This window comes from Diadema antillarum, unplaced genomic scaffold (genome assembly GCF_040938485.1).
Source record: "Diadema antillarum isolate AM-2024a unplaced genomic scaffold, OU_Dant_1.0 scf00000007, whole genome shotgun sequence".
In the NCBI taxonomy this organism is placed as follows: domain Eukaryota; kingdom Metazoa; phylum Echinodermata; class Echinoidea; order Diadematoida; family Diadematidae; genus Diadema; species Diadema antillarum.
In genome coordinates, this window is record NW_027270896.1 from 1,119,537 (window position 1) to 1,138,532 (window position 18,996).

The following is an 18,996-nucleotide window of genomic DNA, read 5'->3' on the forward strand; positions in this document are numbered from 1 at the left end:
ACTTCATATTTTTAGAGATTTTCTTCGTTTTTTTTTTCAAATACAAAGAATGTATTACATCCATTGGATCATATGATTGCATGGTTGTCATGACGCAGCCTTGTGGACATAATTCAAGGGGACTGCATTTGATAAATCATCCCCCAGAAAAATGATATGCATGCTATTCTCATAAATAATCCAATACAACAGCTTCAGGCAATTTTTGTTGACTAAGCTTTCTATGTAGGCAACTCTGCAACTGCACTCTTCTCTGGTACAATCAGATCCTGGTTGAGTTTGATCGATGCATTTCTTTACACAGAAGTGCATGCTGCACGTGGGGCACTCATAAAGCAGTATGACCTGAGAACATGTTCTGATGCACAGAAATGACACTGTATTGCAGCGACTAACACACACAATTTGGACACACAATACGTTCAATCTTGTCACACCTACTCCACATTGTCAAGGTAGCACATCTATTCCACATTGTAAAGGTAGCACATCTATTCCACACTACTAAGGTATCACACCTATTCCAGACTGTTAAGGTAGCATTCCTATTCCATACTACTGAAGAAGCACACCTATTTCACACTGTTAAGGTAGCAAACCTATTCCACACTGTCACAGTAGCATACCTACTTCATACTGTCAGGAAAGCAACCCTATTCCCACAGTCAGAGTAGCAAACATGGCCTCTCCATTACAGTTCTAGGACAATTACTCCCTGGACAATTACCCCAGACCCTTCCCCCGGCCCATACCCTAATCCTAATCCTGAACCTTATCCTAACCCAAATCCAAACTTCAACCCTAAACCTAATCCATATCCTAATCTTTACGCTAACCCTATCACTAACCAGTATTTAGCGAGGGGGTAATTGCCCTTGGCGGGTAATTGTCCTGATCTGCTCCATTACCTATTTTTTCATGACTTTCATTTTGAGGGCAAGCTGCCTCACCTAGTGGGGACATTTGAATACTCTGAGGCAAGGTGCAAATACCTGTACACACATGTGCATTTTGCCCCTAAATCAGTGTTTCCCTCGCCTTTTAGCACTCAATTTAGCAATAATTTAAAGTAATGATCTTATTTTCAGCAAATATGGACATAACTGTTTAAATCTCTGAGGAAAATTCTACTATATGTAACCTTCTCAGATGAATTATTCATGCGATTCTTACAGTGAGCATAAGAACCATTTCTTCAGACTCTATACTTATCAGGTGGGTAATATGTTTTGGCAGTGCCAGACAGTGAAAGGAATAGTGATTTAGAAGATTAGGAAAAGCTTGTCAATATAAACTCACGTCTCCCTTGCGCTGAATCTGGATCCTGAATAATTGGTTCTTCAGCGGGTAAATGACGATGATGACATCCCCAAACTCTGTTGCTATGATACCCCTCCGGTAATCCCTGGAGTGCTCGGACCAGACGATGTGAACTTCATCGTTGCCAAGGTGACGCATCTGAATCACCAGAGAGCAGACAAAATCATTGCAATCAAGTTTTCCAGAAGAGACATGCAAAAGGAAAATGTGGGCGGCACAACCACTTTATCATGGGACATTATCATCAGAGCATTGATATCTACTGCTGATAGAGACATGGTCTCCAACCATTCAGATTATACATTCTAAGGGTGCACTTGACATCTCTTTCTACAGCTGCAGAAGATACAGCAGCCACATAGCCTTTGCAGCTGCCACTGGAAATTCTTCCCAGGGAAAAACGGTGCATCAAGGCCCTTGAGTAATAGTAAGCACTCGTAGGGCTCACGACCTCTGCAGATCAAAGTAACATACTACATTCACAGTGTAAAAAAAAAAAAACACCACAAATTCTGGAGTAGAAAAATAATGTTATGGTTTTCAAACGGGAATGTCTCACATACCTAGCATGCTACATCAAATTTCTGGAAGACAAATTTTGACAAAAAACAAACAAACAAAACATACTAAGCATCTAAAAAATGTATTATACACACTGGCAGCTCTACACAGGTCCATCATGGCGAGCAGTTACTGTATACGCCAAATATTTCGTGAGGTTTTTATATTTCTGAATTTCGCGAGTCACGTGCTATTCGGGAAATTAAAGACATGCGAAAATATTGACTCTGATCCAGATGTGGATGTGACGTACGCGTGTACATTTCTCCGTTCAGTACAGGACTCCACGATCGCGAATTTAATTACTCGCAAAATCATCGGGAATTCCTGATTCACGAAAGTTTAGACTCACCAAATATATGGCGTATACAGTATTCACTACGAAATCTTACATTCTTGGTAGCCTGGCTCAGTTCTGTATACATTGAAGCACACACACACATACACAAGGAATTCAAATCTCCATAGCAACATCTATAAAGCAGGGATGGACTGATTGCCCTGAAACTTGGTAGGCTTGTGAGAAGTAGAGGAGGCGCTGACTTACCTTCCTGTTGAGATCTGGCCCAGAGGGCATCCTAGTAGAAACATGGAAGACAACCTCCACGGTGGAGGTGGCATAGTACGGCGCCGTCAGCCCTGTGCTGCCGTTCTTTTGAAGGCCCCCAAGAAAGCCTGGATGGGTGGTGAGATCAATCTACAAACCAGGTTTCAGAGATAGAAAGAGAGGAATGACAGAAAGAAAGAGAAAATTAGACCCATAGAAGCTTTACAACTGTTACAGCTCTTTCAAAGAAATTCTCTTTATGTTTGTCCTCTATATCAAATCTATAACAAATATGAATTCCAGTATGTTCCGAGGTCATGCATGCCTCCAGACTAAAGCTTACTCAATGACACAAACTTGCTACAAGCCTTTCCAGTTGGTACTACCACAGTCAAACCATATTCATGACATAATACAACACCACATTTCAGGAAGTATACCTTTACTCGTCTATTTCATATAATTGTGTTTTAGATAATCATTCCCATGCAGTATAACCAAAATGCACTGCAGAGCTACACACATGCACATACACACAATTTAGAAATAAACTTATTCATTTAATGAAACATTACATAGCTTGCAATGCAAAAGTAGTTTTAAGACAGCAGGGTTAAACAGGAGCACTCCTATATCTTTGGGTCTTTTTGGTCTAAAAAGTCTAAACAATTAACTCCTGTAAAAATATCACTGAAACAAAAATCAACATTTGAGGAAAATTTTCCCACCTCTGACCTAGGTTGATCCATAAGGCATACAACCCTTAAAACCTCAATTTGTAAGAGCAATTTAGAGACACATACTTTGCCCTTGCACATGACATGTAGTTGACTATGTTGACACTCAACAGTCCAAACTTCACTTTAAATTGGTATTTATGATTGATACGCATCATATTTTCTGCAGCCCAAACAGATCCAACTTCAATGGAGTAAACGGTATCTGGCCATCTGGGTTCAGACATTTGGATGATAAAGAAATGTTACCTCCCAGCCGAGTCCAGCGATGAAGTTTTCGTAGGCCTGGCTTCCCCCACAGTTTGACAGCACCGACTGCTTGTCCTCCTGCCCTTCTGCTACATACAGTACTGCAATCTTGTGCGTTTCACGGCTGCAAACACACACATGTAAATCACAGAGTTTCAATATGGAATTTCTTCACTTCTCAGTGGATCGTTAATTACAGTCAGAAAAAAGCTTGACTCAGCAATGTATTCTCAAAGACTGTGTGAGCCCTTAACACAAAATCTGCTATGTGACTATGATGGAGAAGGGGTGAACCAGAATAACAAAATAGTCAGTTTGCATTAAACAGTGATTCAAATTATCACCTACAATAGAAATGCACAGAATGCCACTGTCAACCACTGAGTGCTTGAGAGAGATAAAGAAAATATATTTGGCAAATCCTGGGTCACACCTATGTACAGTCCTACAGAACACAGAACAGCACAAGGTTACATGTAGAATGCACAAAAGTGTGCAGAATAATCATGGGATTCAAGAGTATTATTCATCATGATACCTTGCCATGAATGCAAAAACTGCAAGTACATCACACTGTGTTCTTCATGATATATGGATTGTTACGTAATGTATACGCAAATATTTTGCGAGTCAGCTGCTATTCGCGAAATTAAAAACACGCAAAAATATTGACTCTGATCCCGATATGAATGTGACATACGCGTATACATTTCTCCGTTCATTACAAGACTTCACGATCGCGAATTTAACCACCCGCGAAATCGTTGGGAAGTCTTGTTTCGCGAAAATTTCGACTCGCTAAATATATGGCATATACAGTATACAACTTGGTATCTTGGCCTAAAATGCAACACAGAAGACATTTCGATCAAAGAGCATATGAAGAACAGTTAGGACAAATTATCTAGGTCATACAATTTTGATAAAAATACATCGAGTCCAGAAAATGGAAAGGAGGGACAATGAAACACAAAATGTGTACACATTTAAAGCCTTGTAAGCATCTCCCAGTTACAGCTCCGTGATCTCAATGATGGTAAAATTTGGGAAATGGAAATGAATTACCATAATAGCAGTTAGCTTTGCCTCATTACATCCAGAAAAATTGCTCAAAATGAGGAACATGACCGAACTCACCACTGTCTCGAGTCAAGATTCTTCAGTTCTCTCGCAAACTGCTCATTCTTCTTCACAATGTCGATTTCACCCCTGAAAGAAATGGAGTGCAAAAGTGTCGATGTAAATCAAATGCAGCACACCAAAGCTAAAGAATAGCAAACCAGTAGATAAAGAAACAAAACTCCACAGAGGCTGACCCGCTATCGATCAGACTCATGAAGAAAGGCACACTGGCAATAAATATCCAAGGACTATTATAGGTGTATGTGACTGAACAATATCCCCCTAATTTTGGAACCCCACCCCATAAAGAAGAAAGAAAAAAAAAAAAAAAACCACACCAAAGAATCAAAATCAAAACACAAACCCTTTTGTTAAACATTAGTAAACCTGGAGTCAGCATCAGTTTGATTATCATCATGCTTTTATGGTTTCTTTCTGCTTTAAAGAAAATTAAGGAAAAGACAAATTACACTTCATGGCACTATCAAAACAGACAAATAAAACTACACTATCTATTAAAAGCTAGGAACATCAAGGGGGCATTTCATGAAGCATTTTGTGCGACAAAACGCTTAATGAAATACCCCCAGGTAACCTTTATAAATTTATACAAAAGGAAAAGAAAAAGAACATAATAACTGACAGTATCACCGCTATGACAGCAGAGCATAGGTAAGACGGAAAAAGTATCTGTGATCATCCACAGATACAAGGTTTTTAATTCTCCATGGTTACTGTCCTAATTATCATGCGGGACTTATCGTCACTGACAACTTTTACCCAGCAACGGACACCAGCCAAAACAAAAACTGCGGGTTGAGAGGAGGAGGAGGGGGTGGGGGTGGGGAGAAGGGAGTAAAGAGTGTGTACATACCTCTTATCCCAATTCATCATGCCCAGCTGAGAGATGAGCTGTCTGCACAGGTAAAACTGGGACTGGGGATCCTGGTGTGCTGTCTGCCAGCACTCCTCAGCAACCATACTGAAAGAGTGAGGGAAGTCAGGTTATAGAAATTAAGAATAACAACAAAACAACCTTATCTAGTCCTGACAATCTTAACATTCAACACTGTGGGACGATCCTTTTTTAATTCATCATCATCATCATCATCATTTTTTTAGTATTATCATTATTTTGCATTTCTCCTAAAAGATTGTTGTTTTCCCCCTTTTTTCATGGACTGCCATGTTTAGCTTATATTCATCTTCAAGGCATAATTTACCATTTGAAGCTGAAACAAAAACTCAACATTAGAGCTTTAAAATAGTTCTTAAATGTGAGTTAAGGATAAAAACAACCACCGTAAAAATCTGAATCGGTAAAATCAATGTTGAGTATTGTTAAACATACAAAATGTAAACAATAGTTTTGATAAAAATGTTTCAAAACAAAACCATCTACAGTTACGGTTTATTGAGAAAAATACAGATATCTCCTTATATTTTAGGCTAAATTTTATATGATAGGATGTTTTGTGGTACAACAGACCTACACATATGCACTAAATGTAATATCTTGAACATTTTTTTAAATCACTGTTCCCAAAGGTAAACAGGACCTTTAACTTTAACAGGACGAAGTGATTTGCTATAACACGCATTTCCCACAGACACCCATCCAAGTATACTAGGGAATATAGTCTTCAACAGGTTAAGATAAAGGTAATATATACCATTATGGTATGAAGCCATGATAGCAATAAAAAAAAACATGGAAATTTCCCTCTTAAGAGCTTACCTCTCCTCCTCTCCATGTCTTTCCACATACTCCACCTCCCTGTCACACTCCTTCAGGAGCGCCCCCATGGCATAGCGTTCCATGTCAGAGCACATGTCCGCTGGGGATGGGAAGGGGATGTTGAGGGGCACCCCGGGCCTCAACAGACACTCCGGACTGGTGAAGCCGATGTACTGTTGGAGCTACGGAGTACAGAGAAAATGGTAGACTGAATACAACACAATGATATTCAAGGAGAAAGCACAAGCCGTTATTCATAGTCAATTAGCCATATTTCAGAATCCATCAAAATCAACACTGCTTATAAGCCAGTTTGAAGTAAGCTCATGTGTACACGGGTACAAATAACCTTTCTTTTTTTCTCAGTTGGTTATGCACTTTGCTCCTTTCAAAGCGACATAATGCATAAACTTGCCTAATGAAAAAATGAATGGAATTCATAGATCCTTTTCAAATAAATAAATTAGGTGAACAGAATGGTCCTTCAATTAACACTTGGGAAAACATGCATTTCATTATTTTGCATTGAATGTATTTAACAATCTTTTTTTATCGATATTGCCAAAGACCACTTTTGCTGTAAGGTGGATATGCTGGCAGGCACCATTCATAAGGATTGTTGGTAGAAATTTCTTTTTCCTGCTCATGCGAAAAGAGGAACCCAAAAGTGGCTTATTCATCTACCACAAAGTATTGCCTGCACAGTCACATGAGACGACTATCTAAATTTGGGGTGACTCACTGGGATCTTTCTTCTTTGAGAGACTAGACCAAAACTGTAGTATAATGGGCATAACTGCAAAAACTGACTGGAATAATACTAGCTCAGCTCGAAGGAATGAATGGGTAGTGGCAAGCAGTATCGAGAGTGCAGGTTTAGTTCTTGGGTTGGTAACATAATGAGTGAAGTCGTTGGACAAAGTGACGTGAGGGTGAGACCACGGAAGCGTTGCACGCACCTCATTGAGGACGTCCAGAGAATCTCCCTCCTCCTGCCATGACGGAACCGTACTCCTCGTCCTCCGGTTGTTGGTGATGATGTCCACCGAGAGCTTCTTGGTCTTGGGGTGTAGCCAGAAGGCCGAGTCGTTGTCCTCCACTGGAGCTACTGGAGTCTTTCTTAGTGACACTGTGAAGGAATGGGAGGAGGGGGGGGGGGGAAGAAATACACAGATTGACTATGTTTAGCCAAATGAGAGGATTGTTTGCACAGGAGACTTGTCATTTTCAGCAACCCTATATGCTTGCAGCTCAGGTATACTTCTGAGGAAAGAAAATGCAATTCAACAGACTGACCAAAATATATTCCTAACGGTCGTCTACTCAAAATATCCCTCATTTTCATGCATGTGAGGACTACAAAATCAGAACAACAGCAAGCATTCTTCATCTATTTCATATTAGTCTTCATCACAGTCACTTCATTTCATCACACTAGCTACATGTATAAGGAATATTACTAGTGATGCATCAAGAACTCCTTCACTCATAATAAGTGGAACTACACAGTATTTCAAATTTGTTGGGTGAGACATAAATCTACTTCATTATCTTGAACAATGAGTTTGGAGAAAGTAAATATCACCAAGACATGAGGAACATCTGCTGCAGCAAAGTCAATGCCTGCTAATACATTCAGATGGACTGAACGTACATGTATCTTTCTTCCAGTCAGAACAACTCATAGATTTCCTTGGGAAGAGAATATCTGTGCTACTTTTACCAACACACAGTGTCACAGCTAATGCGAGCAGCTGATGGGTGTACTGACCTAATCTTGTCCTCTGTGCCTTGCACTCGGCCGGGCCGTAGATGATCCTTCCGTCCCAGGCAAACTTCCCCGTCACATTGCGCACCACCACACGGAGGTCAGAGGTCGCCAGTGAAAGATTAGACTCGGAGCCATCATCCTGAACAAATAAAAAACAAACAAACCCCAAAATGAAGTCCCACACCCATGTTGATGCAGCATTCCACAAACAAGGAATGAAGAAGCTATGGTACTGCAGCCCAGCTCTAGATTTGAACAGACCGAGAGCAGCCCCATATCGCACTGCAATTCTTTTAGCACGAAAAAAAAAACCTCTTCAGGGATCAGCTCAAGGCCAACTTCATGTTAAATGTAATAGTTCAAAGAGGTCTGAGGCTTAGGTGCCTCTGGTCTGATTGACGCAAATCAAATCAAATCAAATCAATGATTTAATACATTCCCTCCAAGGACAAAAGCACGCACGAAACAGGCGTACTGTGCACATATGCATGTCAATGTGCATTCAGCATTGGACGTCTATAGGCATATATGATATGTTATGACAATTTGTGCAATCACAGTTTGCATAATCTACAGGCTAAATTAAAACTACTTTTGTGAATGTGGGTCGTGTGTCTGACGACATACCAGGGGAGGCAGCTGCTCTACAGAGATAAGGGCAGCATCATTGTAGATGAAGAACTGGACGTTCTGGGACTCAAACAGGCGGGGAGTGATGTCGTCCGTCTCGAATCCTGGGAGGTCATCCACCTCGTTGACCAGTGATGTCACACACGCTGGCCCTCCCCCGAGGGGGAAATGTCCAAGTTTGTCTACCAGATGGGCTAGCACCTTGTGGTGCAAAGAATACAGAAGCATAACATAACATGTAGAGCCAGTGATTCATACAAAATCCAGTCTATGCTAGCAGCAAATTCCACACAACATAGAAACTCCTGTGCCATGCCCTGAGATGTTACAGGCAAACAAAATGGAGTGATTGAGCAATTACTATAGTCCTCTCTTCAAATGAAAGGATACCTGACATCAATGGAACTTAAAGGTGTCATATTTGTAATTATGATGAAATACCATCGAAACAAGACATTTCAACAATCAATGGAACCATTTCCATCATTTATTGATGTATTTTGCTGTTGCTCTCCGAAATATCTTAAAAAGTAATCATCTCGTTTTCAGTTGATACAACAGAAGTAAAGCCAATTGTTATCGAAAATGAACACTATCATACTCTTGCACATGCTCAGCAACATTGCTTTTTATCATCATCATAATAATCATCACCACCATTTAAATCAAACCAAGCCCAATGCCCAGCGAATCACACTTACTGTTTTTGCTGTTAATCTTGTCAGCTCTGACGGGAAAGAAACTGAAACCGGCTCTGCTGATGAAAGAAAGCACACCATATTCAGTATTACAAGATGAAAATACATCACCTCCAGCAATACTTATGACTTGCATCATGTTCTCACAGAAAAAAGTAGAACCAGTGCTGAAAGTACAGTGAAATTTCTTCAACCACTGGGTCTATCATTCACATAATTTCGACTGGTAATACCTGCTCATGCAGGTGAAAAACACAAAAATAGAATACTATACATTCATATAAATTGAAATTTTGCGGAATTCTCTTTACACTATTTTGTTAACCTAAAGTGATAACACATATTGTTGTAGTATTCTCATATATCAAGCATTAACTGTACTGAAAGATAAAAAATTCATAACTATTGAATGGATAGTCTAATTTTCCTCAAATTTCACTGATTTGTTCTGCTAACATTTCTGCATTTACCTGATTAACACATATATTTGGGTTTCAACTCCTTCAGTTTTTGATGAAACTTCTACTGTTCTGTATCCCTGATTTCATTCTATTAAAGTCCAATTATCATGATGTGAAATTGCTTTTTTTTTAAAAAAGAGCACTCACAAGTTCAAAGCATCATACAGATGAAAAACATGCTTGCACAATTACATGATGTGAAGCATCAAAGCAGCTCACTCACCATCCTCGAAGGCGTACTCCGTGAAGTCCGGGGTGTTGTTCTTGAGGGCAGGGTGGAGGGTGTGTCCATCCTTGAGGGCGTCCAGATTGATGTGGGGGTCATAGTCTGGTGATGCCAGCTCAGCAAAGTTCACCATGCCACGGGTGTCCTCCGGCATCTCCTCTGCCGCCGTCTGCAAGACCTGTATAGACAAAAAAATTAGCATTGCTGCATGGATGAAATAATTATGTGGCTCGTGTATTGACGATGCATTAGAACTGGGTTTTTGTGATTGTTGTTTTGGTGTTGTTTTCTTCATGGGGTGGGCTCATCTCATTATACAAATCACTAAGTATTCTAAAAGCATCTTTCTTTAGTTGCATCAGGTCCTTCAATGAAAGTTCAAATTCCGGGCGGGTTTTTGTAGTTGTGTTGTTTTGTTTTTGAGGGGAAGAGGTTCGCAGATGTAGCTATCATAGAGATGATGGCTGAGTAAATCATGCAAACTCCTATTTGACAGGGTGTGCAACAAATCTGTTCCGATGAACTGTCATGAGAGCCTGACAACATTACTTCTTGAATACTTTCTAGCTACATGCATAAGGCTTTACATTGACAATCATCAGCACATCTTGAAATTGATACAGAATGACGCGTCCTCTGCCTCAATATCATTGTGAGATACAAGATCTCTGTGTCTTTGAATTTATTCACTATCCTCCCCCCCCCCTTTCCCATGGATGAAGCAAATTCATCACAGACAAACAAATACTACCCGTGGCCATGCCGACCACCTCACCTTGAATACTGTGTGAATGAGTGGGCTGTTTTCTCGCTTGGACTTGTTCTCTGCACTCTCCTGCAGCACACCCAGCGGGACGGCCATGCACCACTCGGACAGGCAGAACATCAGGGACACAATCAGCTGCGACAGAAAGCAGGCCATAGACAGCCCGGTGAAACCAGCTCAATCTCAATGTGGTAACAACTATGAGCATTCTCTTTCACGATCCTACCCATCAGAAATATTCACTTAAAACGATGTATGTCAAATTTATTAATTTCATTTCCGGTGAACAACCTATTTTCATGATCCTGTCAACATGTATTCTCTTGTATGATGTATGACAGATTCATTAAAGTCATTTATAGTGAACAACTTTTGTTTTTCAGGTCAGACTGGTAATATGAATTAACATATCAAATTCTTTCCTCTCAAGAGTGCCGTGTAAAACATACTGTAAAACATGATATATTCGTGGCATGAAATTTTTGCGAATTGGAGCTGACAGCCTTCTTCCTGGCATGAAATTTTCCCGTATTGCCACTGGCGTTCAATGCATATAGTGTAGACAAAAACTTTTGAGTGTATTTTAATTTCATGAATCTTGGCGTTCACGAAATTCGCGACATTAAAATGCACGCAAACATTCCTTGTTTTACAGTAGTCTCTGTTTCATACTTGAAATCTTACTAAAGATATGCAGGATTCATTCACCTGTCAGTGCTTTGATATTATTCTCATCATCAGCATGACATTCCATTGAAATTATTCCAATCATTATTTTGCATGATGAGTATAGATATGGATGGATATCTGGCAAGAGCAAGAGAGTTATTCTGAGCTCACCTTTCTACCCTCTTCATGTTCTGTCATCTCCGTGCTTGGCAAGAGACTGGCTACTGTCATGGCTATCACCTGGGACAGGGAGAGAGAAACAAATTACTTGTACATTTCACATTATATTCTCAGAGAGGCAGAAGGATCAATGTGACAAAATCCAAAAGCACAAGTATGGGGAGGCTAATCTCTATGTTTATGTCCTTGGATCCTCTACAACACCTACCTCTCAATTCACAAGGAACAATTGGGTTTATGTGGGTTGATTTAGCATGTGTGTGTTGTTATCAGTGGCAGTCACCAAGAAAGCCCCCGAAGTGGTGGAGCTTGTGCAGTGTAGACATGGGTTTGATCTCAACCACAACGGTAATAATATATGCTTTGAGAACCACGCTGGGGTAGGGAAAGTGATGTATGAAAAACAGCTGCTGCTTTTACTATTCTTCTAACCATTGTTAGCATCATCAGCATCATCACTTCTTTTATCATTATCATCACTGCTGTTGTTATGATTGTCAAAGAAAAGAAACTTGAAACATAACTCGAAAGGTTGCAAGATTGTGTATTATCAAGTTTGGGGTATCGCACAATAATTCAGCAGCATAAATTTCAGGTCACACCTACTTTGTCGGCACTATGGGATATTCAGAAGGCCGTATGTCACTCACTTCAATGATTTTCTTTGGGGCTTCTGGCATATGTCTCCTCAATCTCTCAGCATGGTCACATATACACAACAGCATGTCACAGGCAACCTGTCCCACCAGCTTGTTGTGGAACTAAGTTTGTTTTGAGAGAGAAATCATGAAATACAAAACCACAAAAATATTAATTATTATGGAGATACAAAACCTAGAAATGTGAACATTTGAAATGGGGCAATAAATAAGTATTTAGACAGAAACAGCAGTTCTGGATATTTCCAAGTGAAGACTAGAACTATCACTCATTGTGATTAATATACCCCCACCCACAACTGAGGAAATTAGCTCAACCAGGATTTTTTTTTAACTTTTTAATGAAAAAAAAAATTACCAAGGCAATGCACTGTCCAACAGTAAATAAATGTATTGCTCACTGTTAGTCAAATGTCCCACATCTCAAGTCAAGTGCTTAAAAACTGAGTGAGCAAGATAAATAAACTGACGATTTCTATGGTTTTTATTAAAAATTGTATAACCACGGCGCAACACAATGTTGGATATTAAGAGAAAAATGAAGTTTTGCACAACTATACATGTATCATAGCCATCACATGTGCCAAATTTCAAGCCAAATGCTAACAGGATGAGGGGCTTAGTTGAATTCAAAATATTAGTGTATCATTTTCATTCAAAATATACTGTTACCATGGCAACACATTTTCAACACTGACAAAAGAGTTTTTGCACATCTAGGTAATGTAGAGGTCACATGTGCCAAATATGAAGCCAAAACGCTCTAAACATAGAGAGTTAGGATCTAATCGAAATGTTTGTATGATTTTCATTCAAAATGCACTGATACCATGGCAACACACTGTTCGAAAATGATGAAATACAAAGTTTGCATATCTCTGTACTACAATGGTTGCATGTGCCAAATTTCAAGCCAAATGCTCAAAGACTGAGGGAGTTACCTGAATCCACAATATTTTAATATTGATTTTCATTCAAACTATGCTGTTACCATGGCAACACAATGATCAACAATGACGAAAGGTTAAGTTTGCACATCTACATACCATAGTGGTCAGGTGTGCCAAATTTCAAGCTAAATGCTCAAAGACTGAGGGAGTTGGCGGAATCCACATGCTTTTTGGTGAAAAATTGTTGTTACCATGGCAACGCATTGTTCAACAATAATGACAGATTAAGTTTGAACATCTATATGCTATAGTGGTCACCTGTGCCAAATTTCAAGCCAAATGCTCAAAGACTGAGGGAGTTAACTGAATCCAAACTATTTTTGCATGATTTTCATTCAAAACATACTGTCACCATGGCAACACATTGATCAACAATGACCAAAGACTATGTATGCTCATCTACGTACTATAGTGGTCACACGTGCCAAATTTCAAGCTTAATGCTCAAAGACTAAGGTAGTTACCTGAATTCACAATATTTTTGTATCCCTTTTAGAGAATAGCTGCTGTTACCATGGCAACCCATTGTTCACCACTGACGAAAGATTAAGTTTGCACATCTATATGCTATAGTGGTTGCATGTGCCAAATTTCAAGCCAAATGCTCAAATAGTGAGGGATTTAACTGAATCCACGATATTTTTGTATGATTTTCATTCAAAATATGCCGTTACCATGGCAACGCATTGATCACCACTGACGAAAGATTACCTCTGCACATCTACGTACCACAGTGGTGTAATGTGTACCAAATTTCTAGCTAAACGCTTGAAGACTAAAGAAAGTTAGCTGAATCCACAATATATTTGTATTTTTTTTGTTAAAAAAAGCTGTTACAATGGCAACGCATTGTTCATCACTGACGAAAGATTAAGTTTGCACATCTATATACTATAGTGGTCATGTGTGCCAAATTTCAAGTCAAATGCTCTAAGACTGAGGGAGTTAACTTCATCCACAATATTTTCGTATGACTTTCATTCAAACTATGCTGTTACCATGGCAACACATGGATAAAAAATGACGAAGTAGTAAGTATCCACATCTACATACAATAGTGTTCACATGTGCCAAATTTTAAGCCAAATGCTTGAAAACTGAAGGAGTTAGGCTAATCCACACATTTTTGTATGATTGGTAAAAAAAAATTCTGTTGCCATGGCAACAGATTCATCACCACACACATCAAATGTGTTTTGCACAAATATACATTACATTGATCGCATATCCCAAATTCAAACTGAATTGCTACAAAACTAAGAGATTAGAGCAATCCACAACATTTTGTAAGATTTATATGAAAATCTTCCGTTGCCATGGCAACGCATTATGAAATAATCACGAAAAAGGTCTCTTGCACATCTGCCTGTGATAGCGGTCACACATGCCAAATTTGAAGTTGATTGCTCCAAAAATGAGAAAGTTGTTCGATCCACAAGTTTTTATGAAAATATGCCGTTGCCATGGCAACGCATTATGCGACACTAATAAAAAAGGTGTCTTGCACATCTACCTTTGATAGCAGTCACACATGCCAAATTTGGGGTCAATTGCTCAAAAAATGAGAGAGGAGTTCGATCCACAACATTTTGCTAGATTTTAAAAAAATTTGCCGTTGCCATGGCAACTCATTATGCAATACTAACGAAAACGGTGTCTTGCACATCTACCTTTGATAGCAGTCACACATGCTAAATTTGGGGATAATTGCTCAAAAAATGAGAGAGTAGTTCAATCCACAAGTTTTTTACGAAAATATGCCGTTTCCATGGCAACGCATTATGTGATACTAATGAAAAAGGTGTCTTGCACATTTACCTTTGATAGTGGTCACACATGCCAAATTTGGGGTCAATTGCTCAAAAAATGAGAGAGGAGTTCGACCCACAAGATTTTGCAACGGACCGACCGCCCGACCGCCCGACCGCCCGCCCGCCCGACCGGCCGACCGACCGACCGACCGACCGACCGACCGACCGACCGGCCACCCGACCTCAGGATGATTCCTATATACCCCCCCTACACACTATGTGTGGGTGGGGGTATAAAGACTAACCTTTTATTCATCACATTTCTAACTATATACCATATACATGAATATCATACTCATAAATGACAGAGTGTCATATCATTCTATACCTGTGACAGCTACAAGATTGTTAATAGTCTGTCATTCCGAAAAGAGCTCACTGTCTTTAATGCACACACCAGTTCAGAGAATGCATTTCTATCTGGTCTTGTGAGGAATCCTGCTGATTATGATCAAATATTAACAAAATACGACCCTGATGCTAGTCTCGCACTCACTGAGAGCACAAAAGATACCACAGACCTGAGACAAGACCCAGAGACTGTCTTTCACGTAATTCAAGGCTGGGAGTTAAGATGATGGTCGTTTAGCTCAAGATGTTTTTTGCAATCTTCTCCCATAAAAACCTCTGATATTTCAATCTAAACATGGATGCCTGCATCTGGATTTGCATCAGCAGTTAGGGTAGAGGATAGAGGAAAATTAGGAGGACAGGGTTCAATCTGACCATTTCAATGGATGCAATTTGTTGACATACACCGGAACTGCCTCTAGACATGATTAGAATATAAAATCTTGTGTACATGTGATCAATACTTTGACAATTGAAATGCACATATATTCATTTGTTCTCCATAGCGATGCATTTATGAGCACTTATTGCCTGTTACCTGTTTTGACCAGCGACATGATATAAAATGAATATTGTGTGATTGACTCTTTTCACAAGCAAATATTTCTCTTCATAAATGAATAGAAAAATAAAGAAATAAAGAAATAAAGAAATGAATGAAAGAAAGAAAGAATGAATGGATGGATAAATAAACAAACAGATTAATTAATAAAGAAATATATATATAAGGAAATAGAACATATATTATATAACCCTGTCACATACACATAACTTATGTTGAAGAACACTTTAAAAATAACATCAAATAGAATTGTTATCCGCCAGCTTCGGGGAGTGGAAATGTAAGAATTCCTTCTCTTCGACTGACCTTCAGGCTGGCTAAAAGGACGTTGATTGCTTCCTTTACTCTGGGGTGAAAGGTCGTGTGCACAAGCTCCTCATACACAAAGATGCCAAGTCCACAGAGTGCAATGCAGCGGGCTTCACAGTTAGGTTCCTTCTTGCCGCACTTCAGCAAGATGGTGATCAAGTGATCCTGATGGCAATATTGTAAAAATTAAACCACTCTCATTACCAGGTACTCTTGAAAATGACACTTCCTTAATTGATGCAGAAGTCAAGGGCTTACTTTCAGTTCTAATCGTTCTAATGTTGTGTCTTTGCACACAATCTGGAACCTTTTTCTTTACAGCATAAACGTACAACGCGGACAAGCCAAATCAACAGCATCTGTTCATTAATGATTTACAGCAGAAAAATAATGGAACTTTTTGAGTGATTTGAAAGACAGTTACTGATCTTCAAATATGCACTAGACATTCTCTTGGCTACGACATAACTTCAACTGCACTGCAGCACACACAGTTCCAATAATGTGTCAGCATTTAATTGTGACATGAATGACCTCCAGGCCTTTTGGCACTGTCTGTTCTAAAAACTCACAGAGTTAATGGTGTCATGGCTTATGGAGTTACAGCTTTCTAAAAATGCTTGCATTTGTTCAGAGTTTAAGGTCATTTTCAATGAAGCCAGGAATTGTCTACCACAACAATTTTATTAATGCCCTCTCATTACACTCCTCAGGTATTTGAATTGAAAAACAAAAAGCATAATTTCATTCATTTATTGATAGAAGTACTTTGTTATATAGTTGCCACTGTCATTTATATGGATGACACTTTGCTTCAGTTTCTTTTGAAATTACATTGTACTTTTGTCAACAAAAAATGAGTTGCAGTATTGCATTCACAAACCAAACAAAGATTCTTAATATCAGGTTGTGGGCATACATGTATTTCCATCTTGAAAGTCCAGCATATCAAAACACATAATCCATCAGCAGGCATTCACACTTTGAGATGGAAACCATGATTGGTTGAAATAGGTATAACGCAACCAGGGGGTGGGGGGTATTTCATGAAGGGTTTTTGTCTGACAAATTTGCTTGCTGCCATTCAGATGCAAAGATTTCAGGAGCTTATAACAGTTTGTCAGATACTTTTCCTCTCGGGGGGGGGGGGGGGGGGGGGGGTATTTCATGAAGCATTTTGTCAGATATTACTTTCTGACAAACTGTTATAAGCTAATGAAATCTGACAACTTTGTCGGGCAAAATGTGTAATGAAATGCCCCCCTGGGCGCACTCCCACTCCACCCACCTTGACCGGCTTGATGTCACTGCAGACCATGGTACTGAGATCATTGGAGGAGGGCTGGAACACCGTCAGGTTGCAGAACATGTTGGGAAAGCACACCAGAGAGCCTAGGAGGGAGAGCGCTTCGACCCGCGGAGCCTGAGCGTCGAGACAGAGAGGGGATAGAATCTGTCAGATTTCATAAGATGGCCAACATTCATTTCCAGAAGTATGTGAGGTTCATAGAATGGGTGTAACAGGCAACTTATGTAACTTAAACAAACTAACTAAAAAGACCCATAGAAGATGAGTCCAGCAAAGAATATATTTCTACAGTGTAACTTAAAAGGAAAAAAAAATCAATCATCTTGGCATTTTTATTCAACTTCAAACTTTATGTCAGCCTCAGTTGCAGTGATTCCATGACACAAAGTGAAACCTGCTTGATTATTGGTTAACATGGTCTTATGACAATTTTTTTTTACAAGTATTCTTTCATTTTGTTACATTTCTAAACAAATGCTAAGACTCTAATTTTAGCTTTAAAAAATAGGCAAATAAAAACTTGTATTTGTATATTTTTACAAATTTGGAGAGATTTCAGCACATAAGATTAAAAAAGTCATACTTCCATATATGTGGAAGAGTTTGAACAGACAAATTGAGTCAAAACTTCTGTATGATTGAATAATGAAATTTGAGGAACATATTCAAGCCTGAGTCAAAATGTCTTTGTTATGGCACATTATACATAAAAATGGCCTAGTTGTTGACATAAAGTGTGACATGCACTGAAGCATACAAAGTAATGAATGCTACACCATGGGAATTAGAAATAAGGCCTTGCAGATGAGATACTGCAGGATTACTCTGATGTAAAGAACTCTATGCAAAATGACAGCACATAAACAGTAGCCCAAACAACAGTAATTTGGCAATGCTGTTAGGCTAAAGTATTGAAATTAGGAAATAATTTTGGTGTCCACAGCAATGAGCATTACTGTACAGCTATTTTTTCTTCTTTCATTTTCCAACACTTTGTGAATGATGTTCGGCACATTGTGGGAGCCTGGCGCCTTTGAATGTTTCTACAGATAAATGGCACTACATAAATGCTGTTTCATCGTCATCATCATCGTCATCATCAATTTTGCAGCCAAAACAGCTCATGGCAGTTATCTAGCACAGATAAAAAACAAAAGTTTAAATCCTGAAGATACTGCTGCAACTTTTACTTTGGTGTCCGTCCCTAACGAGGCAATACAGGTTTATGACAGATTCGAAAAATGATTACCAAAACAAAACCAAACAAAAATTGTCTCAAAAGATAATCAATGCATAAAGACTAAATCTAACATTTAAACCCCCCCCCCCCCAAAAAAAAAAGGAGAAAAATAAAGAAAAGAAACAAACTT

At 39.1% G+C, this 18,996-nt stretch overlaps 1 protein-coding gene across 1 annotated transcript in view; it reads right to left on the reverse strand.

The window, feature by feature from the left end:
* LOC139717422 (ral GTPase-activating protein subunit alpha-1-like) overlaps positions 1-18,996 on the reverse strand; it is a 99,871-nt gene that overhangs the window by 32,358 nt on the left and 48,517 nt on the right. The window contains exons 23-39 of the mRNA XM_071628925.1: positions 17,606-17,740; positions 16,315-16,482; positions 12,326-12,436; positions 11,667-11,735; positions 10,836-10,961; positions 10,054-10,238; positions 9,900-9,922; positions 9,377-9,432; positions 8,673-8,876; positions 8,046-8,184; positions 7,234-7,403; positions 6,275-6,456; positions 5,411-5,518; positions 4,552-4,623; positions 3,415-3,538; positions 2,429-2,578; positions 1,300-1,458 (exon numbers count right to left, since the gene is read on the reverse strand). Coding sequence (XP_071485026.1) covers positions 1,300-1,458; positions 2,429-2,578; positions 3,415-3,538; positions 4,552-4,623; positions 5,411-5,518; positions 6,275-6,456; positions 7,234-7,403; positions 8,046-8,184; positions 8,673-8,876; positions 9,377-9,432; positions 9,900-9,922; positions 10,054-10,238; positions 10,836-10,961; positions 11,667-11,735; positions 12,326-12,436; positions 16,315-16,482; positions 17,606-17,740 — 2,181 coding nt within the window. The remainder of the gene's footprint in view (positions 1-1,299; positions 1,459-2,428; positions 2,579-3,414; positions 3,539-4,551; positions 4,624-5,410; positions 5,519-6,274; positions 6,457-7,233; positions 7,404-8,045; positions 8,185-8,672; positions 8,877-9,376; positions 9,433-9,899; positions 9,923-10,053; positions 10,239-10,835; positions 10,962-11,666; positions 11,736-12,325; positions 12,437-16,314; positions 16,483-17,605; positions 17,741-18,996) is intronic.